Source organism: Anomalospiza imberbis, chromosome 10 (genome assembly GCF_031753505.1).
Source record: "Anomalospiza imberbis isolate Cuckoo-Finch-1a 21T00152 chromosome 10, ASM3175350v1, whole genome shotgun sequence".
In the NCBI taxonomy this organism is placed as follows: domain Eukaryota; kingdom Metazoa; phylum Chordata; class Aves; order Passeriformes; family Viduidae; genus Anomalospiza; species Anomalospiza imberbis.
This window is the reverse complement of record NC_089690.1, coordinates 21,594,302-21,619,188: the sequence shown is the minus strand read 5'-3', so window position 1 is coordinate 21,619,188 and position 24,887 is coordinate 21,594,302. Positions and strand designations below refer to the sequence as shown.

The 24,887-nt window shown below is 52.4% G+C and overlaps 3 protein-coding genes across 5 annotated transcripts; 2 read left to right on the top strand and 1 right to left on the bottom strand.

Annotated features, from left to right (window-relative positions):
- Positions 1 to 4,943: 4,943 nt before the first annotated feature.
- On the top strand, positions 4,944 to 12,350 carry NRROS (negative regulator of reactive oxygen species). Of its 2 annotated transcripts, none has more exons than XM_068201158.1 (5): positions 4,944 to 5,032; positions 7,267 to 7,377; positions 7,833 to 7,956; positions 8,192 to 11,358; positions 11,393 to 12,350. In XM_068201158.1, the coding sequence occupies exons 3-4, from the start codon at positions 7,849 to 7,851 to the stop codon at positions 10,148 to 10,150; spliced, it is 2,067 nt and encodes a 688-aa protein (XP_068057259.1). In that variant the 5' UTR covers positions 4,944 to 5,032; positions 7,267 to 7,377; positions 7,833 to 7,848; the 3' UTR covers positions 10,151 to 11,358; positions 11,393 to 12,350. The 2 variants fall into 2 exon arrangements, with proteins under 2 accessions (XP_068057259.1, XP_068057258.1); XM_068201157.1 differs by lacking the exon at positions 4,944 to 5,032 and adding an exon at positions 6,428 to 6,579.
- Positions 12,351 to 14,453: 2,103 nt separating this feature from the next.
- CEP19 (centrosomal protein 19) lies at positions 14,454 to 16,832 on the bottom strand. Its single transcript, XM_068201173.1, has 3 exons — positions 16,718 to 16,832; positions 15,269 to 15,430; positions 14,454 to 14,983 (listed from the first exon to the last, which is right to left on the bottom strand). The coding sequence occupies exons 1-3, from the start codon at positions 16,815 to 16,817 to the stop codon at positions 14,622 to 14,624; spliced, it is 624 nt and encodes a 207-aa protein (XP_068057274.1). The 5' UTR covers positions 16,818 to 16,832; the 3' UTR covers positions 14,454 to 14,621.
- A 131-nt stretch (positions 16,833 to 16,963) lies between these two features.
- Positions 16,964 to 22,698, top strand: PIGX (phosphatidylinositol glycan anchor biosynthesis class X). Of its 2 annotated transcripts, XM_068201166.1 has the most exons (6): positions 16,964 to 17,059; positions 17,616 to 17,679; positions 18,099 to 18,231; positions 18,991 to 19,204; positions 20,971 to 21,071; positions 22,126 to 22,698. In XM_068201166.1, the coding sequence occupies exons 1-6, from the start codon at positions 16,993 to 16,995 to the stop codon at positions 22,267 to 22,269; spliced, it is 723 nt and encodes a 240-aa protein (XP_068057267.1). In that variant the 5' UTR covers positions 16,964 to 16,992; the 3' UTR covers positions 22,270 to 22,698. The 2 variants fall into 2 exon arrangements, with proteins under 2 accessions (XP_068057267.1, XP_068057266.1); XM_068201165.1 differs by lacking the exon at positions 16,964 to 17,059 and having other exon boundaries at positions 17,270 to 17,679.
- The last annotated feature ends 2,189 nt before the right edge of the window (positions 22,699 to 24,887 follow it).

The window sequence follows — 24,887 nt, the reverse complement described above, 5'->3', positions numbered from 1 at the left end:
TTGTTTTTCTGTGCTCAGGTGACAGAGGCCACTTTCCTCACGCCAGGTCCCATCTGACACTGGACACCTGACCCCTTCTGCAGGGTCTTGTGCAAGAGCAGAGCTGGAGGGCGGGATCTTGCTTTGGAAGCAGCCAAAATATTTTATCTCAGCTTTAGCATAAGTTTTGATCTATTCCTGGGTAAATAACTGACATGAGCAGAAGTGGATCAGAGCTGGAACATTAGTGGGGCTCAGGAGAGTGTGCAGGATGGAAAGCAGGTGGTTTTTCGTGCCCACCTCACCCCACAGTGCTATGCAGCTCTGGGATGTGACTCTACTGGCAGTGTGAGCTGCTCTTCCCAGCAGAAATGTGGAGAGCAGGAGGGAGATCAGATATTGATCCGAGTGTCTGGCTGAACCTCCCCCCTCCTGCACTCCTGTGCTGGTTCAGGCCCCAGACTGAGAGGTGGAACTGCTTTCAGTCCCTCCCAGGGATGGCATTTCGGATACAGTGCTGATGTGACCTGTGCTACAGTGGTGTCACATGTTAGAGTTTGTTTTAAAACCCCAGAGAAATATCCTGGCAGCTTTCCTGTTTTCTTACCCAAGACCAAGGGATATGTCCTAAGTGCTAGAGCATGCTCCAACTCCAAACCCAAACCCCACAGACAGGCTTTGTCCCTTGTCCCTCAGGGAGCATGCTAGAAATGCAGGGATGCTGTGCCCCATGGCTGAAAACCTGGGGAAAAAGGACTTTGAAAGGTGCATTTGCTTCCAGAAGATCTGCCTGCCAGAGCAGGCTGTGGCACAGGGATGTTGGCCCTTCTGGCCAGAGAGGAAGATGGGTGGGACATGCTGAGCTCTGCAAGGAGCTGAGAGAGTTTCACTTCCCTTTGCGTTCATGACTGAATTACTCACTTCTCTTAAGCAGAACAGCAGCAGGGAGGGAGGGAGGTCGGTCAGTCGTGGGGCTGCAGGTGGGAGTATTTTTTTTGTTTGTCACAATTTGCATTCCTGAATGATGTCACAGCACTGACTTGTCCAAACTTTCTCCTTCTGGTGACTTACAGCCTCCAGCCTTGAGAGTTTTAGGCTAAAAACCAACAGAGAGGAGGTTTAGATTTGATATTAGGAAGAAATTCTTCCCCCCTGGCACAGGTTTCCCAGAGAAGCTGGGCTGCCCCATCCCTGGAAATGTTCCAGGCAAGGTTGGATGGGGCTTGGAGCAGCCTGGGATAGTGGAAGGTGTCCCTGCCCATGGCAGGGGTGGAACACGATGGACTTTAATGTCCCTTTCCACCCAAACCATTCCATGATTCTATGATAAAAAACTTTGGTTAATGTGCTGGAGTAGCTGGGTCAAGGGGGTTTATTGCTTTCAATGGTTTCATTTATTGTACAGCACAAAAAAGGTCAATTTATCCACACTTTGGCAATCCTATGGGAAAAGCTCGGGCAGCTCCTTCAGCTCTAACTACAATCAAAGTCCAAACTAGACAAAAGCAACCTGGTAGTGGGGCTATCCAGCCCCTGAGGAGATCAAGGAGGAATCACAGGATGGTTTGGGTTGGAAGAGACATTAAAGCCCAGCCAGTCCCACCCCCTGCCATGCATGGGCAAGGACACCTTCCACTGTCCCAGGCTTCTCCAAGCCCTGTCCAACCTGGCCTGGAACACTTACAGGGATGAGGCAGCAACAACCACTCTCGGGAAAAGATCAGAGGTCTTTTCTGGCTTTGGGCACTGAGCTCCTGCAGATACCAATCTCCAGAGCATCTGGACTGTCTTGGATCGCAAGGGAGTGGATGCACTTGGCTTCCAGCTGCTCAGAAATACGAGGTTCTGCTGCTTCAGCATCCAACACGTCCTGCTGCAGGCTGTGTTCTGGAGACCAAGTGATCCAGATGTTCTCCTGCTCTCCCAGGAGAAGTTCACCTTGGCCTCGTGGTGATGGGTCCCGAGGAGCCCCCAGACCCCGGCCTGGGAACGGCGGGAGTGTGAGCCCGGCCACAGGGCAGGGCAGCGCAGGGGGAAATGAGATCCCTTTGGCAGCTTTCCCTCTCCAGCCGCTTCCTCCTCATGTACGGGCCGAGCAGGAAGAGTGGTGACCACGGATGGAGCTGCCTGGGCTGGACCTGCCTGAGGGAAGGGAACTGGGTAGAGCTTCACCCCCAGCATGGGGTCTGGGAAGGGGCTGTGGCCGAGCCACTGACCGAGCCACCTCAGGACAGAGCCCTCTCTTGCTGAATTCAGGGCTGCTTGTGGGAATCAGGGTGAAGCAGAGGACAGAGCACCTTGCTCACTGGAAGAGGGACATGTAAGCACTGTAATGCCAGGCCAGAGCTGTTAAGAGGGGACTTTAAGACCTGATGTTGTGTGTGAATATCTAGATGTCCTTGCCATGGCTTTACATGTGCAACAAATGCTCCTAGCAAGGAGAGTGGTTGTTGAGGAAATAAAAAGCATCACCCTTATTTGAGAAACCAAACTGTTAATAAACAGATAATAAAGAAAACAACATGAAGATGCTGGTGCTAACTGCAAAGGCTGGGTGAGTTCTGGTGCTTTCCACACCCCTCTGAGGCTTCAGCAGATGGAAGTCCACTCCCTTTGGAGGCAGCTCTCAGAGGCATCCATACCACTGTTCAGCCCAAAATCCCTCTTCCCTTCCCACTCTGTGCTCTCAGGAACATGGGTGTGCTTCCCACTAAATCCTGTTCCTGCCTTTCTTCTGAGTCCCACAGAGGAAATGGGCACCTTTTGGGGACTGAGGGGTCAAAGGTGGGATCTTCTACGAAGTTCTTGCTGTGGAGCTCCTGACTGGTGTTTAGATCCTTGATCAAATGTCCTCCAAGCCCAAAGACATATTTTTTCCAATTGTTTTTGCTGCAGTTCACCTGGATCCCTGTAGGCTTGTTGCATGTTGTCAGTCTGGGGGAATTTTTGCCTCTCCCTCCTCCCTGATCTCCCACAGCCTCAACTCCAGCCAGCACGATGCTGCAAGGGTGGGTGAGCAAGCCCAGGGCTCTTCTCAGAACAACCCAGAACTAATCCTGGCTTCAAAGAAGTCTTCTTTGAACCCTGCTTTCAATCAGAAAGCCTGGCAAGAGCTAGGAGATTGCTGACAGCTGGAAATATATTGAAGGAATTCCTGGCTGTAAGGGAGGTGAGGCACAGGTTGTCCAGAGAAGCTGGGGCTGCCCCTGGATCCCTGGAAGTGTCCAAGGCCAGGTTGGACGGGGCTTGGAGCAGCCTGGGACAGTGGAAGGTGTCCCTGCCCATGGCAGGGGGTGGAACAGTGTCCTCCCAGAGGAGGGTGATGGGGCTCCAGAGGCTCCCAGACACACGAGTCACTGCAAAACCAGAGCCTGGAGCTTTACTGACAGATGCAAGAGCTGGCACGTGCCTGTCCTTGGACCCAGGTAAAGCAGCAGAGAGGTGGTTCAGGCACAGCTTGGGGGAAAAGATGGTTTTGAGGCTGATTATAAAGCCTTGGTTTTTGTCCCTTGGTTTCCCCTGCAGAACTGCCCCGAGGGGAGCTGTGCTTCCTGCAGAGCTCCAGCCCTGCTGCAGCCCTGGGGCTCTTCTGAGCCCACGCTCCTGTACAGCAATGCACCATCCTGGGATGGGACACATCTCTGGCTACCCCTGGGCTTAAATTCCCTTTGGGAAATTCAGCCAGATGGAACTCCAGAGTTCAAGTTTAAACTTCAGGCATTGAGCTGTCTGTTTCAGCTTTTCCCTTTTGCCCATGGAACAAATTCTGTTTTCTTTTTTGTGTTCATAGTTCTTCTTAGATTAAAGGCAACTACTGCAGCTGGCAGCTCCTGAGATACAGGAGACATCAGGCTTCCTTTGTTTTATCCTGAGCAGGTGATTAAATAAAATAAATTAAATTAATGATGCTTTGCACCATCATCCCTTGCAGAATAATTTTTTAAAATTCTTGCCAGTTCTCCATCCCAGTGGGAGTCAAGGAAGCCCATGGAGAAATATTTCTATTTCTCTTTTCCCCCACTCAACGGGTCCTGCTGCTGTGTGAACCATGAGTGACCCTTCTGGTGCTTCCACTTGGGAATAAATCCCATTTCCTGCAGGAAAACACATGTTCAGTGATGGGGTTGCTGCTTGCAACACTGCTGTCTCCCCTTTCCCAAGGGGAAACTGCAATGCTGGGTGCATTCCAGGAGAGACTGGGAGCCTGCGCTCTTATCACAGTTTTGCTCTTGGGTTGTGTTTGACTATTTGAAGGTTGTTAAGGGAAAAAGATTGTTTGGAGGAGGAGGAGGTGGGAGGAACAGAAGAAGCTCACTGGGTGTAAAACCATAAGGGGATTCCCAGTCCTCTCCTACAGCTGCAGGAATTGCAGCTGCATGTTTGGACATGGTTCCAAGCAGCTGAATCTCCTTCAGTTTAACCCACCCGTGCCATTGAGCTGCACTGGAGCTTCCTGAAGGGCTGATCAGAGGAGCAGCTCAATCCCTGTCCCTTCATTGTGCTGGTATTAAAATATAAATTACGCCCTCTCAAAGCACACATCAAATCCTTACTGAGAGGACTGGGTGGGGGTGTGAGGGGAGGAAAAGGAGGGGACCAAACAGCAGCTTCAAGACCTTTTGAGAACCATTCGGCTGCAGGATGTGGGGAAAGTGTGAAGAGCAGCAGCACTGCTGCCCCAGCACGGAGCCGTGGGGTCAGCCCTGAAGTGGGGCTACTTCCCAGGAACAGCGGGGTGGGGGAAACCTGGATGGGCCCTGCAGGGGCTCTGCCAGCCCCGGGTACTGCTGGGGACGGGGGTTACACTGGCCTGGCTTTGGGGCTGGGCTGGGGGCAGAGCAGGGAATGAAGCAGGTTGTTTTCTCTCCCGGTTCCTGCTGGGCTGCAGGAGGAAGCTGGTTTGACCCCCAGGGCATCACCTTGACGGTGGCACCACAAAAAGGAATCTCATCAGAAGATCTCCAGAGCTCTCGATCCAGAGGGTGGAGTGTGGTCACGGCTGAGGATGCCCAAGTGTTACAGCTCTGCCAGCTCCCGTGTCTCCAAGCACCAGGTGAGGGGTTTGAGTGTGGGCTCGTGGCAGGGTTTGGGATGAGGAGTTTGTGGTCATCAGCTGGTCTCAGCCTTTTGTGTGCCCTTGAGCAATGCCATGGGAGTTTTGCCCTTCTGTGAGCTTCTGCCGCTCCTGTTTGCTTCTCTCTTCTCCTTCTTGATTTTTATACATCAAACTTCCTTGAAAATGGAGGAAATGAAACCACAGGGCTTTTTTGTGAGTGACAAGGGAGAGGTCATCCTCCTCTCAGAGAAGAAATGAAATTTAGGGGGAAGACAAGAAAATTATCTCCCTGGTCATTTTTGCTGGTTTCAGGAGTCTGGGGGCCACGTGGTCTGGCAGTTCATCTCCCGACTCTGCAAATATCCCATGGGCACCATGGAACACATGGCATGTGGAGCATGGTCCTGCTGATCCCTGCAGGGTCCTGCTGCAGGGCTGGATCCTTCCTCCATAGTTTTGAACCCTTTCCCAGCTAGGTAGATCTGGGCAAAGTTTTCCTCCTCGGAGGCTGGGTTTGGTGGGGACCTGGGGATGTGTGAGGACCCTGGGAAGGGTGAGACATGGAGTGGGGAGATGAAGAGCAGGGGTAGATGGGGCTGAGGAACAAGGGGACCTCCCTGTGCATATTGCCTTGGAAATGTGGATCTTTGTTTCCTGGCAGCTGCAGAAAAAGCCATTTCTGCTGACTTTCACACAGGGCCTAGCACTCAGGAGGTCCCTGTATCTGGGTGGTTCTGACTTGGGCCCTGGGTGCTGGCTTTGCTGAAATCCCAAGCAGCCCCAGGACACCCAAAGGTCTGGGAGCAGGGGGATAGGAGTGTCCTGAATCTCACTTAGACAATGTGAGGGACAGGCACTGACATCCCAAAGTTACTGGAGACTCAACACCTGGGACATGTCCAGCCTTGGCTTGGGATGCAACAGGAAATAACAGCACCTTCTTCCCCCACGGGATGCACATCCCTTGGCTCCTGTCAAACCCCTGAGCTGGGCGCTGGAGGCAAGAGGGGTCTGGAGGGACACAGAGGGAATAGGTGCCACGCAGGGGTGGCATTTCTCCATCCTGCAGGCTGTGCAGGGCAGAACCACCCCTGGTCACCATCTCTGTGAGCTGAAACCCCGAGCGGGGGTTCTGCTGCTGGAGCTGTGTAGAGGAGTCGCCATGCAAGGCTTGTCCCCAGTGCTGGCTCGTCCCCAGGAGCTGTGTGACAGCCTGTACCCCTCGCTGCCTGCTGTGCCCCGTGGTTCCTCCTTGCCGTGTGTGAGTGCATGACCCGGGCTGGGAGTGCTGTGATCAGTAAGCGAGAGCCGGGCCACGCTCGCTGCCTCCATGTGACTGCCGTTTCCGTTGGCTCCTTCCGCAAAGGCTATATTGGTGCTCAGCGAGAGGGCGGGTGGCACACGGCCCTGGAGGGTGGCACACGGACCCCCTGGGTGGTACACGGACCCATGGGTCACACCCACTCCTGTCCCCAGGACCCCGCTGAGCGCAGCTGAGGGGCCACAGGATGGACTGTGCCAAAGCCCGCGCGCTGCTCCACGCGGTGAGTAACTGTCCCCCGATACCTGTGCTGGGGGAAACACCACGGGGGCTCCCTGTGCCAGTCTGGGGACCTGTGCTGGCTGTGTGTCACTAACACCCATGCTCGAAGAGCTGTGGCTGCGTGGACCCATGCTGGGGTTGGTGTGAGGTGTGGGGAGCTCTTGGATGTGGGCTCTGGTGTAGGGCTGCGGGCAAGGGTTTCCTGCTGGGGCTGCTGGCTCCTCTCCTGGCTGGACAGGTGCCATCCCACCAGCGCCAGGGAGCACTGGGAGGATGGAGGTGTTTCTGGTGTTGGAAGAAGCCAAGAAAGGTTGAGCTGGGTGAAGGAAAGTGGGAGTTTCTGCAGAGGGGTTTGGGAGCCAGAATCAAAACTGGTGTTCTTTGGTGCAGCAAGGACCAAGGTCCAGGAGAGCAGGGTCCCTCTCTTGCCACCGTGCCTGGGTATGAGTTGCTGCTGGACTCCAAGGACTTGAGAGGGCAAAAGGTGCTGTATGTCAGTTGCAGCCTGGGGAAAGGGGACTACCTCTCCATCTCCCCCAGAGTAATAAATCCTGCTTTGATAAGGCACCAGCTCAACACTTTGGCTGTCCGAAGGAAGGAGACAACCCAGGACATGCCTGCTCCCTCTGTGCTGCGAGGCTCTGGCTACCTGGACTGCCCAAAATAACCCTGTTTCTCCTTCATGCAGTGGCAGCTGTGAAAGTGCTGTGTGTCAAACACTCACTGAGCCCTCACTGCTCATTTGCCTGAGTTTCAGCTTTTCCCCAGATGCAAATGCCGTCAGCTCCGGTCCCACCAGGTCAGTAATGGGGCAGCTCCTGCTGGAGAGCCTCCGCTTCCCTGGAAGGGCCCCCAGCAGGGATGGACACTGGGGGGACTTGGTGGGAGTTGGTTGATGTTCCCTGAGGACTGTTTGGTGCCAAGAAGGGGTACACAAGCCCAGCTGGGGTGACACCCTGCTCGAAGGATGCAGCTCAATGGCCTTCACAAGCAGCTGTGCAGCAGTGATGGTGCCTTGCCCTGTGCGCTGCTCCGGTGGGACTGAGCTGCCACCCCCGTCCCTGCTCTTCCCCAGCCTTCCAGGCTCAAACTGGGGAAGCCCCACGAGGGCTTCTGCTGGGGTGGGTGGGCTCAGTGCCAAAGCCCTGTGCCCCTTCTTCCATGGGCAGCTCATAGTAGCCCAGATCACCAGGGCCTTTTGGGGTGAACAGTTTGCCGCTTCTGACCTCCTCACCTCTGCCTCCCTCTCCACAGGAGTGCCGCCACCAAGATGGAGGCCCCGCTCCCTGGTCTCTCCCTGCTTCTTCTCCTCCTGGCAGTGGGATGGGGAAGCGGGATGGATGCAGCCTGGGCACCATCTCCTGGGGGCTGTGAGCTTGTAAGTCCTCTCTTGTGAACCCTCACCCCTCTGAGTGCTTGGTCCTGCCTGGCAAAGCCCAGGCAGCTCAGTATCTCCAGACCTTCTCCATCCCAGCTATTGGCTTGGAGTGGACTAGTGTGCCAAGGCTACAACCAAAGAGCCACCTCCTCCCCCCTTACTGTGCTCCCCAGACTTCTCCCTCTTCCATCTCCTGCCTCCCATGGTGGTGTGATATATTCTCCTCTTCCTTCAGGTGCAGAGCGTCATGGACTGCACTGGCAGATGGCTGAGTTCCATCCCAGCAAACCTTCGAGGTGATACTGAGGAGCTGTTTCTTGATGACAACACTATCCAGGTCCTGGGCAATGCCTCTCTGCTCCTGTATTCCCAGCTCTGGCATCTCAGCTTGACCAGGAACCGGCTGGAGCTCATTGAGCCCGGTGCTTTCCTCAGCAGCCAAGGCCTTGAGGTGCTCTCCTTGACAGACAACCTGCTCTTCACCAACTACTCATTGACAGCCGCTGCCCTTTCCGCTCTGCCAGCCTTGAGGATGCTGGATCTGGCTGGAAACCAGCTCAGGGAGGACATGGTATCAGTTTTAGTCTCAAACCTCTCTTCCTTGGAGTCCCTGTCTGTGGCCAGGAACATCATCATGAGGTTGGATTCATCCATCTTCACAAACCTGACAGAGCTGCTGGAGCTGAACCTGGAGAAGAACTACATCTTTGAGATTGACAATGCTTTTGAAGGGCTGCAGAGGCTGCAGAGGCTCAACATAGCTTACAACTACCTCCCGTGTCTGGTGGGGTTTGACCTGACCCAGCTCAGGGTGCTCAATGTCAGCAACAATGTCATTGAGTGGTTTCTGACCCTGGAAATTGATGACCTCTTTGAGCTGGAGGTGCTGGACCTGTCCCACAATCGCCTCCTGTTCTTCCCTGTGCTGCCCCAGAAGAGCAAGCTGCACTCCTTGCTGCTGCAGGACAACAGGATGAGCTTCTACCAGCGTCTCCCCAATGGCACCTCCCTGGCCAACGTCACCATGCAGTTCCTGATCATTGATGGCAACTTCACCAACATCACAACAGTCAGGCTCTGGGACGAGCTCTGCCACAGCAACCTCTCCTCCCTGCGCCTCCTAGACATGAGCCAGAACGAGGTCTGGGGCCTGCCAGATGATTTCCTGGCCCAGATGCCCTCCCTGACCCACCTGAAGCTCAACCAGAACTGCCTGGAGGCATTTCACCTGTCGGAGGAGGACCCCTTGGCCATGCTGACAGAGCTGGACCTCAGCCAAAACCAGTTGGTGGAGCTGGGGGTGAAGGTGGGCGTTGGGGACATCCTGCCCAGCCTGCAGCTCTTCAACCTCAGCACCAATAGGCTGCAGGCTCTTCCTCCCGGGATTTTCACCCACACCAGGAAGATCACTACCCTGGACCTCAGCCGCAACCAGGTTGACCTCTGTCCCCAGCCAGGTGAGGCCGAGAGTCTCGCCTGCGTGGACATCAGGGGTGTGGAGACCTTGACCCATCTCTCCTTGGCCGGCTGTGGTCTGCAGGGCATGAGTGGCCGCCCCTTCCAGGGGACATCGCTGATTCATCTGGACCTCTCTGACAACCGCCAGGCGCTGTCTGGGGACCTGGGGTGGCTGCAGGACCTTGTCCTGACACTGCAGGTGCTGTCTCTGAGGAACACCAGCCTCTCTTCCACCGCTGTGGACCTCTCTGCCCTGAACAGCCTCGTGCGCTTGGACCTTTCTGGGAATTCCTTGGCTGCATTCCCCACCTCACTGGGCACCCTGAGGCTGCGCAGCCTGGACCTGCGGGACAACTGCCTCCCGGCGCTGCCGCTGGATGTGGTGCAGGTGCCACTGGGGAGGAGCCTGCAGGAGATCTACCTCAGCCGAAACCCCTACAACTGCTGCACGCTAGGCTGGTGGGACGCCCTGCAGCAGGCCGAGGGGCTGCGCGTCCCCGACGGGCGGGAGGTGACCTGCAGCCACGGCTCCCGTGCGCTGAGCCCCGGCGCGCTGCCCGAGCCCGTCCTGCAGAGCTGCCGATGGCAGACGGCCGACCTGGCGCTGCTCTACCTGGTGCTGGCTCTGCCCACCTGCCTGACGCTCCTGGTGGCCTTCGTTGTCATCTTCCTCATGCTCAAGGAGAAGCTGCTGAAAATGGTGAAAACCCGCTGTGGCGTGTCCAGCCCTTACTAATGGCTGAGGAAGAGGAAGGGCTCGGGAACAGTCAATAATAGGGGGTGGTCAGGAGTACAGGTGATAACCCCTCTGAGGTGGTCAAGATGGAAACCTGATGGATGGATGGATGCAGGACAGGAGGTGCTGGGAGAGCTGCCATTCGTGCCCTAACGGTACCCAAAGGGTGAGGGCTGTGTCTGGTGATGGAGCGCTAGGACTCCTCAAGGAACGTGTCTTCAGAAGAAACCTTCAGCTGGGGTTGGTGAGAGCTGAGTGGATACAACATCAAACATTCCTTGGCTGAAAGGACAGGTTGCCCAGAAAATCTGTGGATGCCCCATCCGTGGAATTGTTCAAGGCCAGGTTGGAGTGGGCTTGGAGCAATCTGATCTAGAGGAAGGTGTTGTAACCATATGGGATTTTAAGGTCCCTTCCAAGCCAGACCATTCTGGGATTCTGTAACTGTTTTCTCCAGCTTTTCCCCCCACACCTTCCGGCAGTTCCTTTTATTTATTCCCACCTGTAGCCAATTCAAAATCTCTTCCAGATCTGCAACCAGCCTCCACAAAGTGCCCCAGGCTGGAGCAAACATCACCTGGGCACTGTGGAAAGCTCTGTAGCCACAGCTTTCCACACTGCTCTTGCCAGCACTGCCAAACTCGCAGGCAACCCTGATCATGAACCATCTGTGTGTGCTGATAAAGACAGGCGTTGTCAGCAGGGCTGAAAGACACATTTTGGGGTGTTGTTTCTTCACTAAGTCAGTTTGGGTTAAAAATTCCATTAGAAACAGCCCAAGTCACAACAATATCAATTGAAAAGCAGGAGAGTAAATTGTATGCCTCGGCGATATTTTATCATGGATTTATGTTTCTCCAGTGACTGCTGTTTTAAACATACAAAGGACACAAGAGAAATCCTTCCTCCTTGTTGTGCAAGCCCTGCTCCTGCGGGCAGCTGCTCCAGCAGTGCCCGGGGGTTTCCTCCACCCAGCTCTGCTCCCAGCAGCTCTGCCTCTCCCAAAGCAGCAAGCACTACCTGGGGAAGTGCTGCTCTGTTCCTCAGGGGTCACTGAGGGGAAAGGAGAAGTGATGGTGGTTTGTGCTAACACAAAAGCCCTTCTGAGAACTGGAGTGGCTTTATTCCTGTGGCACTGTTGGGATTTTTCTAGTGAAATGTGTTTAATAGGAACAGGGCACGGGGAAGTGTGCAGAAGTGTTGGAGTGGTAATTAAGGGGGCTTGTCCTTGCCTGGGTGTAGGCGGGCTCAGTCAGTGATGTGGGGTGTGCCAGGGCTCAAGCCCAGTGGAGTTGTGGAGGAAGATGCCCAGGACTGGCCTGAAGCTGGGAGGATGCCGGGGATGGTGCAGGCAGGGCGAGCCGAGGCTGGCAGCAGGGCAAACCTGTCCCAGGCATGGGTGTGGGACTGGGGTGATGGGGGAGCCTAGTGTGGCTGGTGGCTGTGCAAGGCTGGAAAATGGATGGACCTTGCTAGACCAGCCAGCAGCTCCACTGAGGCTGAGTGCAGTACAGACTCTGGAAACCCATCTGTCAGATCTGGCTCGGAAATGACTGCTTTCTGCCCCAATTTTAGACTGAAATAGCCAAAACCAAAGCAGGCCCCAACTGGGGAATCCCTCAGCCTATTTCAACCCTTCTTCTGCCTGTAAGCTGCACCCTGGGGGACAGCAGTGACCTATAAATACATCCCAGCACCGTTCCCCAGCTGCATTCCAGCATGTCCCCACCAGCAGGGTGAGTGGGTGCCCCTGTGAGCTCCCCTCTCCCTGGGGCTGGGGCTGAGCTTGGAGGGGGATGTGTGTCCTTCCCCACCTCCACAGCCAATGCTGCTGCTCCATCTGGTGTGGGGTGCGGGGTGCAGCTGTGGGGAGAACACCCAGGGAGGAACCCAGGCACCTGGCACTGCCCAGGGCATGGATAAAAAGGAGGGATTCTTAATTGTATGGAGCTGATGGGGATACTCAACATTCTGATCACCGTGCCTGGAAAGCCATGGCTCACCTGGAGCTGTGATGTGAATGGGATGTCTGGGCAGCAAGAGGAGATTCCACTTTCTGAGGTGTCCTTACAAAGCTGCTCTCACCGTCTTTGCAGGCCATGGTGATCAGGGAAGGTCCTTGGTGACTGGAGAACCCAAGGGTCTCACCCAGCTTCAGTAACAGCCAAAAGGCCATCCCAGAGAGCAACAGGGCAGTCACCTTTATCGGAGCAGTGCAACCCCCTGCACAGGGAATAATGCGCTCTGACTCCATGCTGCAGAGGGCTGAACAAATTGCTTTTATTAAGCTAAATTATATTACATTAATACTGTACTATACTAGAACTATATCATACTAAAAAGATACTAAAGAAAACCTGTGACTGTCTCCAGACAGTCACTACACAGCTTTGACCCAACTGGCCAATCAATCCAAACAACCATCACCGGTGTCCAATTAACAAACCCCTCTTTGGTAAACAATCTCCATAACACATTCCACAGGTGCTAAACAACAGGCACAGTGAATAGAGATAAGAATTATTTTCTTCTTTCTCTGAGCTTTCTCACTGCATCTCACAGCTTCCCAGGAAAAATCCTGGGAGAGAGTATCATGTCTGTCTCTGTTCAGAGAATGTGAATACCACACACCTTCTTGTTGGGAAAACCATGGAATGAATGTTCTTTCTTTGGAGCACAGTTCTAGAAAAAGAGGGTGGCTGGAAGAAGTCAGCATGGACTGCTGAGGCTAGGTTATGCCTGCCCAACCTGCTTTCCTCTCAGGATGAAATGGATGGATCTGTAGGCAAGGGGAGAGTGGTGGATTCCGTGTGCCTCAGCAAGGCTTTGGACAGAGTCCCACAACGTTCTCCATACAAATGCAGTTGTCACAGTCTGGATTGGTGGGCAGCCAGGCAGGTCAGGATCAGTGGGAGTGAAGTGCAGAGGGCTGTGGCTGGTAGGATGTGCTCCACCAGGAGGCTGCTGAGGGGACTGTTTTGGGATCTGTCCCATTTCATGTCTATATGCGTGATCTAAAGCTGGCTGTGAAGTGCCTTCCTGCCAAGTTCCCAGAGGATCCCAAACTGGGCAGACCAGTATGGCTCCCTGCTGAAGGTCTGGGGTGGGCTGGAGGAACGGGCCAGCAGGAACCTCACATGTAGCTCTCACTGGAGAGGAGGCCATGCCTGGGGCTGGGCACAGGCCATGTCCTGGTCAGGATGAAGCTGGGGGCAGGCTGGAAGTGGAGGAGAGGCTCCCAGGGACCCTCTGCCTCCTAAGTGGAAGATCTTTCTGTGTTATTATGTTGTAATTGTTGAGGCAAGGCCTGTGCCAGACCCCCGCATGCCCATTCCGCTCCTGGGAGAGATGAGTCAGCCTTTACATTTTTTTTAATTATGGCAAGTGAGGCTTCAGCTTTCATTTCTCTCCTGACTGAAGACCCCCTTGGCCAAGTGTGAGCTCCCTCATCCCCTCCAGTGACAGCAAAGCACCGTGGTTTAACTGACACTTGCTCCATGTCTTTCACAGCAGCAACTCGTTTTAGGGTGTAGGAGGAGAGCTCTTCCAGCTGCTCCTCCAGCCACCCCTCTTAGTTAATCAGGCAGCAGTTTGTTGAGGTCCCTCCATTTGGGATGAAGGCCCATCTCACCCACAGCCCTCACAGCTGCCTGGGTTCAGAAAGCCAAAACCCAGGAAGCTTTTGGAGTAGTAAAATTTGCCAAAGAATCCTAATCTTAGTCCTCCAGGTCTTACATGAGAGCAAGACTGATCTAGTAGAGACCAGCCAAGGTAGTCAGCTGGATTAAAACCTTCAGTGGGACGAGTTTGTCTTACTTTAGAACCACCCCCAGCCTTTGACCTTCTACCACTCTGGTTTTTCAGATACTTTAAGCACATTCTCCCAGAACTGAGCACTTATGAGGAAGCATCACCCAGGAGTGTAAGGATCCAATCACCCCATTGAAGCAGTTTGAAATCACTGTGTTTTCAAAAGTACTTTCAAGACTAATTAATTTTCAAGATATTCCTTCTCTTACACGTAAGGACTTAATTTTGTGTAGGCTAAAACTGAAGATTTAAGCATTGCTAGGGAAATGTCAGAGTAATAGTCTCAATGCAGAGTTGATTTATCCAGAATGACTGATACATCTTTAACTTCCCAGCAGGCAATAATAATCACCCTATTGGTACAGTACAGCTTTAACAGGACATGAATATTTAATGATTCATTTTCAGCCAAAACTGACTGAAATGTAAAAAATTGAAAGATTAAATAATTTAAAATTATTTTATGTAGGAAAAGACTAAAACCAGCCAACAATTTCAGCTACGCAGTTTCCATTTAATCAGGTCTGGCTTCTTAAACAAAGCTCACTTAAGCCTGGGATTGCTGTGGCACCTCAAGTTCTCCTGAGCCAACATATGATGACATTGTTCTCTCTGCCGGGACACTGAGATTTGTCTCTGAACTGCCCATCTTTGTCTGGAATCAGATTTCTTCATCCGACTCCATGTCCCAGGCACAGGACTCCAGCTGCTCATCCTGTGGGAACTCCACCTCAACGTTGTAAACGAAGTCAGGGTCATCCTTCTTCTTCCTGTTCTTTTCGAAGAGCTTGTCCATGATGCTCTTCCTTTTGGCCAGTTCCTTGTCATCCAGTTTGTTCATATCCTCCTCTGGGTCAATGGTCTCTTCCTGCTGAAACTTTTCCAAGCTCTCAGCCAGGCTCTGTCCTTCCAAATGGCCTCTCAGCAAGCTGTAGAGCTTCTGGAGCTGGCGCAGAGAGACCCCTTCCAGGTAGGCCTTGTGCCGAGGGTTGTTCTTCAGCTGCTCGGCAGCCCTGCTGCAGTCTGGGGAGAGCCAGCACAGGCACCTGCAGCTCCAACAAACCTCTTCCCACTGACACATCCTCTCCCAAACCCTCTCCAGGGGTCTCTCCAAACCCTCCAGGCTCAGAGAGCCATTACTCAGGTTGAGATGTAGCCTGGGGCTCCTCAGAGAGACAACATTACCCCAGCACAGCCCCTCCCTGCACGCTGCTAGGAGGGCACTCAGATGCTGCTACCAATGGGTTCCTCTGCGTGCAGCTGGAGGAAAACACTGAATGAACGCGGGCAGGAATGAATGCCCCTCACCTGAGAACTTGGAGAAATTCCTGACGGGCATGATGCGCTGGCGAGTCTTGTCCTGGCTGCTGTCTCTGTAGATGAGGATGATGGATGGGGGCTGGAAGCAGATCCCGCATTTCTGTGCGCTGAAAGTCATCGCGGCTCCATCCGCGCGCGCAGCAGCGCTCCCTGGGAAACGGGAAAGGAAAGCAGGTGTGAGGAGTTCAGCAAAATCACAGAACCCCGAGTGGTTTGGGTCAGAAGGGGCCTTAAAGCCCAGGGAAATGAATTATGGAACTAAATTAGAGGGGACTTAAAAATTCAAATCTGTTGCAGATCCTGTTTCCCAGCTCAGTGGACAGTACTGAGTACAGGGGTTACTTTTATTTTGAATACAATAAATTGGTTAGAAACGAATATTTGTGCTGGTTTAAAACCAATAAAAATTGGTTTTAAATGAGTGAAAATACGTCAAACTTGAAGGTGATTTCCAGACTGCAGTAAGGCAAAGTAACATATTTTACCCCAAAAAAACAACGTGTTTCTCCACATCAAGAAAAATCACATTAATGTTGAAAAGCTACTTTGAGGCAGAATTGGAAACACTTCCTCCTTTGTAAAAAATCACACAGGAAAGAGTTCAAACATGCAGTAATGTCCTTACAAATGGAAAATTTCCAGTGCCAGGTTGGTCGGGATTTGGAGGAACATGGTAGTGGAAGGTGTCCCTGCCCGTGGCAGAGGAGGAGAGAAGCTTTAAGGTCCCTCCAACCCAAACCATTCCGGGATTCTACGGAGATGAGAAACACAAACGAGAGCAGCTCTTCGGGTGTGCAGCAAAGAGCGTTTGGATCTTTGGATCCGGGCTGAGCCCTTCCCTGCCGGTGTCACCGGCGGCTTCCCGAGCGCTGCGGCGGCACGGCCGGGGGCGGCTCGGGGCCGCGGCCGACACCCGAACTCTGAGCTCCAAGGGCAGCGGGGCACGGCCGGGCTGGTCCCTCCCAGCCTGGCCCATCCTGGGAGAGGCAGGAGGGACCACAGCGGTCACCTGGGGCCACCTCCCTGCTCCAGCAGGGCCATCCCAGAGCCCATGGCACACACTGTGCCCAGACAGCTCTGGGATATCTCCAGTGAGGGAGACTCCACACGCTCTCTGCGGTCTGTGCAGGGCTCCGTCACTGCCCAGGAAAGTTCTTCCTCATGTCCAGGTGGAACTTCCTGGGCTCAGTCCCTGCCCGTGGCTCTGGTGCCATTGCTGGGCCCCCGGAGCAGAGCCCGGGCCCTGCTCTGCCCCTCCCTGCACCCAGGGCCAGCCAGGGCTGAGGCTCCTCTCAGCTGGGGCTCCTCTCCAGGCTGAGCAGCCCCAGCTCCCTCAGCCTTTCCTGGGCACGGAGATGCTCCCGGCCCTTCAGCATCTCCGCTGGCCCCGCTCCAGGGACTCCCTGTCTCCCTTATACTCCCGCCATGTCCCCTCACCTCGGGCGGCGCAGAAAGCCTCTTCTTCCTCCTCCTCTTCCTCCTCCTCCTCCTCCCGCTCCTCCCCCGGGCCGGTCCCGCCTCTCCGGGCGGTTGCCATGGCTCCGCCGCCGCCGCCGAGCCCCAGCGGTGAAGGCCCCCTCCGCCGAAGGCCCCTTTCGGGCTGCCCTCACTAACGCCTGCGGGACACGGCGCCGCGGAGCAATGGGTGGGAGGGCCCCGCGCGGTCAGGCGTTGCCGGGGCAGCCCGCGCGGGCCGTGCGGAGCGGGCCGCCATGGCGGGCGGGCGGCGGGGGCCGGTGCGGGTCGGGGCCGCGCTGGGCGCGCTGCTCTGCGCCCTCCGTGAGTGCCCGCGGGAACCGCGCCGGGAAAGGACGGGGCGGGCCCCTCTGCTCTGGAGCCAGGCTGGGAGAGCTGGGGGTGCTCACCTGGAGAGGAGAAGGCTCCAGGGAGAGCTCAGAGCCCCTCCCAGTGCCTGAAGGGGCTCCAGGAGAGCTGAGAGGGACTGGGGACATGGAGTGACAGGACAGGGGGCAATGGCTTCCCACTGCCAGAGGGCAGGGATGGATGGGACATTGGGACGGAATTCTTCCCTTGAGGGTCTGGAGGCTCTGGCACAGGCTGCCCAGAGAAGCTGTGGCTGGAAGTGTTCAAGGACAGACCTGGAGTACCCTGGTCTTGGGCAAGGTGTCCCTGCTCAAAGCTGAGGGTTGGAACGAGCTGGGTTTTGAGGTCTCTTCCAACCCAAACCAAGAAATCTGTTCTGCTTTGATCACAGTCAGTTACTTCTTCCCTTCTTCTGGGAGAGGGTTTGCAGATGAGGCGTTGGTGAGTTATAAAACTTTTCCAGCCCCTGTGGTCGCTGTGCTGTTACACTGTCGGCTCTGTGTCACCTTAGATGTGCAGGCAGCCTGTCGGGACACCACTGTCACACAGGAGCTCCTGAAAGAGGGCTTTCACAGGTGAGTCCTCCCCCTGCCCTCCATCAGCATGACGTGCCACGGGATTTTCTGTTGGAAGAAGCTTCTTTTCTTTTCATGTGCAGTTGTATCAACTCCCTGGGCCGTGATCCCTGGGCACATGTCAGGAATGTATTAACAGGATCAAGGGATTAACAAGCTGTAGTGGAGGGAAAATAGGAGGCCCCTTTCTGAAACTTTTGTGGAGGCCAATGGTGGTTCTGAGACATTAACAAAGAAGTGAAACTTCATTTTGGCCATGGATGTGGGGTTGAGGTTAAGAAGGCTGGACAGGGAAGTGTGATCAGAATTAGCTGCACTCGGTGTGAGAGCTCATCTCATCTGAGAAATGTCTCTCGGGGGTCTTGTGCCACACTTTTGAAGTGTGGGTGTAAATTTTTTGCTCCTGTTGCTGTTTGAAGGGACCTGCTGGTGAAGGTGGAGCTGGGGGAGGATGCAGGAGGATGTGCAGTGGCAGCTCAAATGCGCCTGCCGCCGGGAATCTACGTGGATCCCTACGAGCTGGCAGCGCTGCAGGAGCACAATCTGACAAAGGTAATGCCCCAACACCAGGAGGTCTGGCAGTGAGTCAGGAAAGGACTCAGGGACTTGTAATGTCTGGTCATTATCTGGCTCGTTGAAGCAAGGTGATTAATTCCTGGGAGGGGGTGCCAAGCCATATAACCTTCCTGGTGTCTCCTCGTGGCTCAGCTCGCTTGGCATTCCCTGGTGCTGCTGATATTCTCACACACAGGTGATGTACCAGGGAGCTGCTGCTCCTCTCTTAGCCTCAGGTGATCAGCTGTGGTAAAAGGGCCTCAGGTTCAGAAGGTGGAAGGGAAACTCCCAAAGAGGTGCTGGTGAGCTCTAAGTCACGTGCTGTGTGTTTGGACTGAGCAGCTTTGTTTTCATCCCAGCTTTCTGTCTGCTGTCCAGTCTTTGCTTCACATTAGAGAGATGTGCAAAGGCTGTGGCTTTTATCTGCTTAGGTGCTTAATTGGTCTAAAACATGGGTGCAAACGCTGTGGGCAGCTCCTGCCCTTGACATGCCTGAGGTGCAGGTCTGGCCTTGCTGACACCATCGTTGAGCTGACACCTCACAGGTTTGGCTGTAGGCACAGTGACACTATGAGCTTTTCACACATAGGAGTCACTCCCTGAAGACAGTCTTGAAAAGGTATTTTGGAACAGCTTAAGGCTGGAATTCCCAACTTGATCATCCTGACCACAAAATCCATCTCAGTGTTAGAATGAGGGAGGGAAATGGTTTTTGATTTCCATCACAAGCACTCCTGTATCTCTCCCTGCTTGCAGGCAGTGTTATTTCCTGATGTCATTGACGTGGAGGCTCCCGAGTACTTGGCCAAGGCTCTTGTCCTGCTGCTGTTCCTGGAGCCGGACGCGCGCTGCTCCCGCTGCTTCCGCGCCGCCGTGCCCGTGCACGCGCGGTACCACCGGCCGGCCCGGGGCACACACGAGGCCTTGGTGCCTCTGGAGAGCCCGGAGGTGCTGCTCTGCTGCTGCCACAGTGAGATTCTCATTGATGCTCTTGGGCAATCCCGAATCTGGTTGTGTCTGAGATGGAGCTCTTGGTAGTTGCACGAACCTAAGCAGAAGGCGTGGCCCTGGTAAAGACCTCGTTGTCTTCCTGGCTGAGTGCTGGCCAAAGAATCACACAGAATCACAGAATAATGAGGTTGGAAGAGACCTCTAAGATCATCAAGTCCAACCTATGCCCTAACATGTCAACTAGACTATAGCACCAAGTGCCATGTCCAGTCTTTTTTTACAAAGATCACCAGATCCAGAGATGGTGATTCCACCACCTCCCTGGGAAGACAATTCCAGTACTTTATTATTCTTTTGGTGAAATTTTTTTCTGAATATCCAACCTATACCTTCCCTGGCGTAGCTGGAGGCTGTGTCCTCTTGTTCTGTCAGCTGCTGCCCGGTGGAAGAGACCAACCCCACCTGTCTACAACCTCCCTTCAGGAAGTTGTAGAGAGAAGTAAGGTCACCTCTAAGCCTCCTCTTCTTCAGGCTAAACAACCCCAGCTCCTTCAAATGTTCCTCACAGGGCTTATGTTCCAAGCCCCTCACCAGCCTCGTTGCCTCCTCTGGATGTGCTCAAACATCTCAGCGTCCTTCCTGAACTGAGGGACCAGAGCTGGACACAGCACTCAAGATGCGGTCTCACCAGCGCCGAGTACAGGGGCAGAATGAAAGGCAGGGGGTTGTCAGAGAGTGCTCTGTGTCAGGCACTGCTCTGTGTCAGAGACTGCTCTGTGTTGTACCCCTGTGCTGCTTGGGCTCTTCCAGCTGGAAGACGCGGCAGTTGTCATGATCTGTGTTTGTCACGATCCCAGCTGGGCCCGGTTTGCCAAAGGCCCCCTGCTCTGACCATTTTTCCCTTGGCAGCTGGAGCTGTGCAGGGTGTGTTCAGTAGCCACTGTCACCTATTTAGAGTAATTAAAGTATTCAGATGGCTTCTAACACCATTGCTGCATTCCCTTTTATCTAAAGGGGGAGTGTAGGAAGCTGTGCCTGAAGCTTGGAATGGCTGGAGTCTCAAACTCTGGTGAAACAAGAACCTGATATCCACTACAATTAATATTTCAAGTTATGTGAACAATGAAATCCTATATTTTTGTTACAAATTTTGTGTCCCTTCACAAAATCATTCCTGCCAAGTCAAGCACACTAATGGTTTTCAACTCCTTTTTCTTTACTTGTGCATAATTTGAGCAATGATTTCCTGGGATAAGCATAGGGACAGGCAGGACTACCTGGTCACTTAGGGGTGTTAAATCTTCCTGGCACATTTACTAGTTATGAGCAGGAAAACATTAATTATTCATGATTAATGGGGAAGGTTTTAAAGTATTGGAATGGAGATATTCTGTGTGCTGACAGGAGGCCAAGAAGAGAAATGGCCTTACTTATTTTGGGGACTTAGTTATTTTGGGGAAAAATTCTAACTACATGGCTAAAGTTGAGGGGTCTGCAGGCTAACCAGGAATCCTTTGCCCTGATAAGGACAGAAGGGCCAAGATACCACACAGGTGAGATTCTTTCTTGGGGACCTGCTGTATCAGGAAGGGAAGGGTTGTAAAGTCCACAGCAAAGTCTGCCCAGTGTCACTTTGGCCATGCAGAGGTGTTTCACCACTTGGCTCCCAGGGAATAGATTCTGTTGAGCTGTTGTGGGGGAAAAGATCCCTTATTTGGGAAAAAAACTTGCAGGCTGATTGGTTATCCTGCCTGGCTCCTGGTGATGCAGGAATGCCTTCCCTAGGTCACCTGTCTGCAGAGTGCTGGGAGCCAGCTGAAGTGGACACACCCTGCTCATCTGATACCAGCAGTCCCTGTCAGTGGCACACCACAAAACACAGACCCGTGAGTCCTCCCTCTGGTTCTTTCTAACAACTGCTGCCTTTTTTCTGTGATTAACACCTTCCAAGATTAATTTTTAGGATTATTTCCTAACAGGAATTAATCATTAAGAGACTAGCTGGGTGGTTCCCCCTTTGTCAGGCTCCTTTTTTCCTTTCTGACTGGCTTTTAGTGGGGGTCATCCTGCCCTTCTGCTGTGTTTACAGGGATTGTGCTCTTCTGGCCCTTTAGCATGGCTGCTCTTCTGACTTTTTTTTTTTTTTTCCTTACTAGTTTACTTGGAATCCTAGGATATAATTGGCACTGGCCAAATTAAGAAAAGTCTTTACAACGTTGGTGCTTCAGAGGAGTAGCAAGGTGGAAGATGATAATCTAGCTAAAGTAATGGTAAAACTGAAAGTTTTAAGGAGTAGCATCCTAAAAAAAGGAAAATTCTATTTGCTTGGTTGTCACCTGGTTGGGTAAGTGTTTAGGAAAAGGTGAAGTTTCTTATTGTGTTCAAAATCAAGGAAAATTGGATCTTTAGTGTGGCCAACAACTGTCGTTGATGTTCCAAAGTGCCACAGTAGTGTAGAGATTCAGAAATTAGAGTAATTTATATAATAAAATAGTCTGTTGTTGTTGTAACACATGTCCTTCCTATGTTTAAGATACCTGCAGACCACTGGTACATCTGTAGCTGTTGTCCATAAACATTTTGCAGCTTCCTGTATCAATGAAAAAACCAAATGGTTGCCCACTTTGGAGAAATCTGTCTCCTTAGTGATCTGAGCTCACCTTGGGAGCTGCTCTCCCTGCAGCATTCCAGACACACCCTCAGGGACTGGAGTAGGAGCAGAGATCCAGGGATACAGATGGCAGCAGATCCATTTCCTGAGCTGTGCATGCAGCAGTGGCTGTGAATTAAAAGGAGATGTCCCATCCTGGTTCTGATATTGAATCTCAGAAGAAGCTTTAGCCAAGGGCTAATTAAATCAGGGTCTGGTTCCTCATCCTCTCGGTTGCAGTCAAAAAGAAACAGCTCAAATGAGTGTTATATATTTATTTTTCTTTGTAGGCATACAAGGAATCGATGCTGAGGGTTCCTGTGGGGCTCAGGGAGCACAGTTCCCTGGTGTGTGCGCTGACCCTGCTCACCACAGGGCTCTGCTCTGGCCTCATCCTCGCTGCTGCCTGCAAGTACGGACACTTCTCGCAGTGACCTGAGGAAGTGTGGAATGTCTGACCTCCATCCAGCACGACCAACTGCAGATTACCCTGGGCTCCTGAATGGATCCTGCTCTGCTGTTATTTGTATCTTAGGGGGTGCAAGGGTCCCATAATGGATTATAGTTCCTTTGGCTCATAATGCTTACAAATGCCTTCCACAGCCCAGAAGACATTTTGGGTGTGTTGTCAATATCCAGAGCAGATGGAGAGTAGGAAAAAGCCTCAAAAAGCTGAAAACACTGCTGTGGGCAATGAGGCAACAATAGGAGTGGGTTTGAGGCTCCTATTCCCTCCTCCTGGCCCAGAGCCTGCTTTCAATGCAGTGCTGCCTCTTGCAGAGGTGTTTGTATTTCTTGACTCAGGGATTGGTTATTAAGGGTATGAAATACATTATTGAATCATTAAAATTTCTGAATTTCAAGCTTGTTGTGCAGATGGGTTATGTATGAATTTGTGAAGAGACATTCTGTGCCTACCTGGGACACGTTAATAATCTCTCCCATCCGAATGACTCTGAGGGATTGGCTGCTCTTGGTCTAGGTAGAATCACAGAGTCATTAAGGTTGGACAAGCCCTCTAAGATCATTGAGTCCAACCATTCCCCCAGTGCTGCCAAAGCCACTCCTAACCCATGTCCCCAAGTGCCACATCCACAGGTCTGTGAAACCCCTCCAGGGATGGGGACTCCACCACTGCCCTGGGCAGCTGTGCCAGGGCTGGACAACCCTTCCCAAGAGGAACCTTTCCCAATATCCAACCTGAACCTCCCCTGGCACAGCTTGAGGCTGTTTCCTCTTGTCCTGTCCCTTGTTCCCTGGGAGAAGAGCCCAACCCTCACCTGGCTCCACGTCCTGTCAGGAGTTGAGGAGAGAGTGAAGGTTTCCCTGAATCTCCTTTTTTCCAGGCTGAACAACTGGTCAGAATTGAAAGAGTTCAGAAAATTTCAAGAAATTTCACCTTATTTCATGAGTGGAAAGAAACCCTTGGGAGATGAAAGTGAGGGACAGGATAGTGACTAGAAGCAAATATTTAGAAGATGTACATCCAGTCTCCAGGACAGCTGATAAATAGAAGGAAATGGAGAGGAAATTACCGAATGGAAAAGCCGAGAGGCTCTGGAGCAGCAGAGCTCGGCTGCTGTCTGCAGTTGTCAGTAGGTGGCACTGGGAGCCCACGGTAACCCCCACGTGGAGAAAATGCATTTTATCCCCGATAAACCTCGAGTAAAGCAGGTAATCTGGGTGAGTGTGTGTGCGAGGGGTGAGTGAAAATTCCTTTCAAGGGCTCGGTGTGCAGCCTTTCATCCATGTCCCTTGGGCATCTTCCTCCTGCTGGAATTCAAGGGAGCGAATTCCTTGCGAGTGCTTCCATGGCAGGTTGGAAGGAGAGATTTGGGCTGGTCAGCCCTGTCAGCACTGGAGCCAGCACTGTGTCACTTGTCTCCAAGTGGGGCCTTTAATTCCCAGAGCGGAGTTTGTTCCTGTGCTCTGTGGGTTGCCTGACCCTTGGAATGGCAACATCCCAGATTGCCAGAGCTGAGGGACAGGACTTCACCGCCTGGTTTTTAACACCACTTGAAAATCACAGGTTGAAGCCCTCCGCTAAATCAACATCCCTGACAAAACCTAGGGAAGGGGAATAGGAATGTCCTCTGGGCAAACGAAAAATATTGCAGGTGGAAAAAAAATGGAAGTAAATGATATATCGAGATTGCTGTCAATCACCTTTCCAACTGAACCTAAGTAATTGATTCAGATTAATGTGAAATATGAGAGGAATGGCAGAGCTTCCGCACCACAAGGAGTGGTCTTTGTTGTGGCAAATATTTGCTGGTTTTAAATCCACGGCACCTGTATTATAAATATAGCAGACACGTTTTTCCTTACAAACTGTAAATAAGTCCGATAACCGTAGCAGTGCTGATTACAAAGGAATTTGCCAGTGAATCTCTCTCTCAGAGCAGAAACTGCTGTCACTAAGGCAGCACAGAATTCAGCAGGTGTGCCATGCAGGAGGATTCGAGTGCCAGCCCCAGAGGGATCTCAGAAATCACAGGAGGAGCTGTAAGTCCCGTGCAAGAATTCTGGCAGTTTTGGAGACAGGATTGAGGTGTTCAGGAGTTCTTGGCAAGAAAACACCGCCACAAGGGTTGGACACAAACATCCCCATCCTTAATATGTGCAAGGACCACGGGAATTTTGGGGGAGAAGCCTTGAGGGCACATACACTGCTTTCCCAGCTGGCTCCTACTGGAGAGTTTAGATGGATGCTGGATTTTTTAGGGTGGTGGACTTTTCCCCCTGCAGGTGGTTGTTGTCCACAGCCAGAGAAAAATAAGAGATCCAAACAGCCTAGAAAAAGAGAAATGTTATACATATAATTTATGTTTTTATATCTAACATATATAATAAATCAATATATATTACATATGATATAATAAATGCTATTTATAATATATTTTTAGACGTATTATATAATAAATGTAACAACATTTATTATATGTAATATATTATGCATAACTTTAATGATATATAAGAAGTATTGTATATCACATACACATTAAATATATGTATTTTATAGATACAATATAAATTATTATACCACACATTA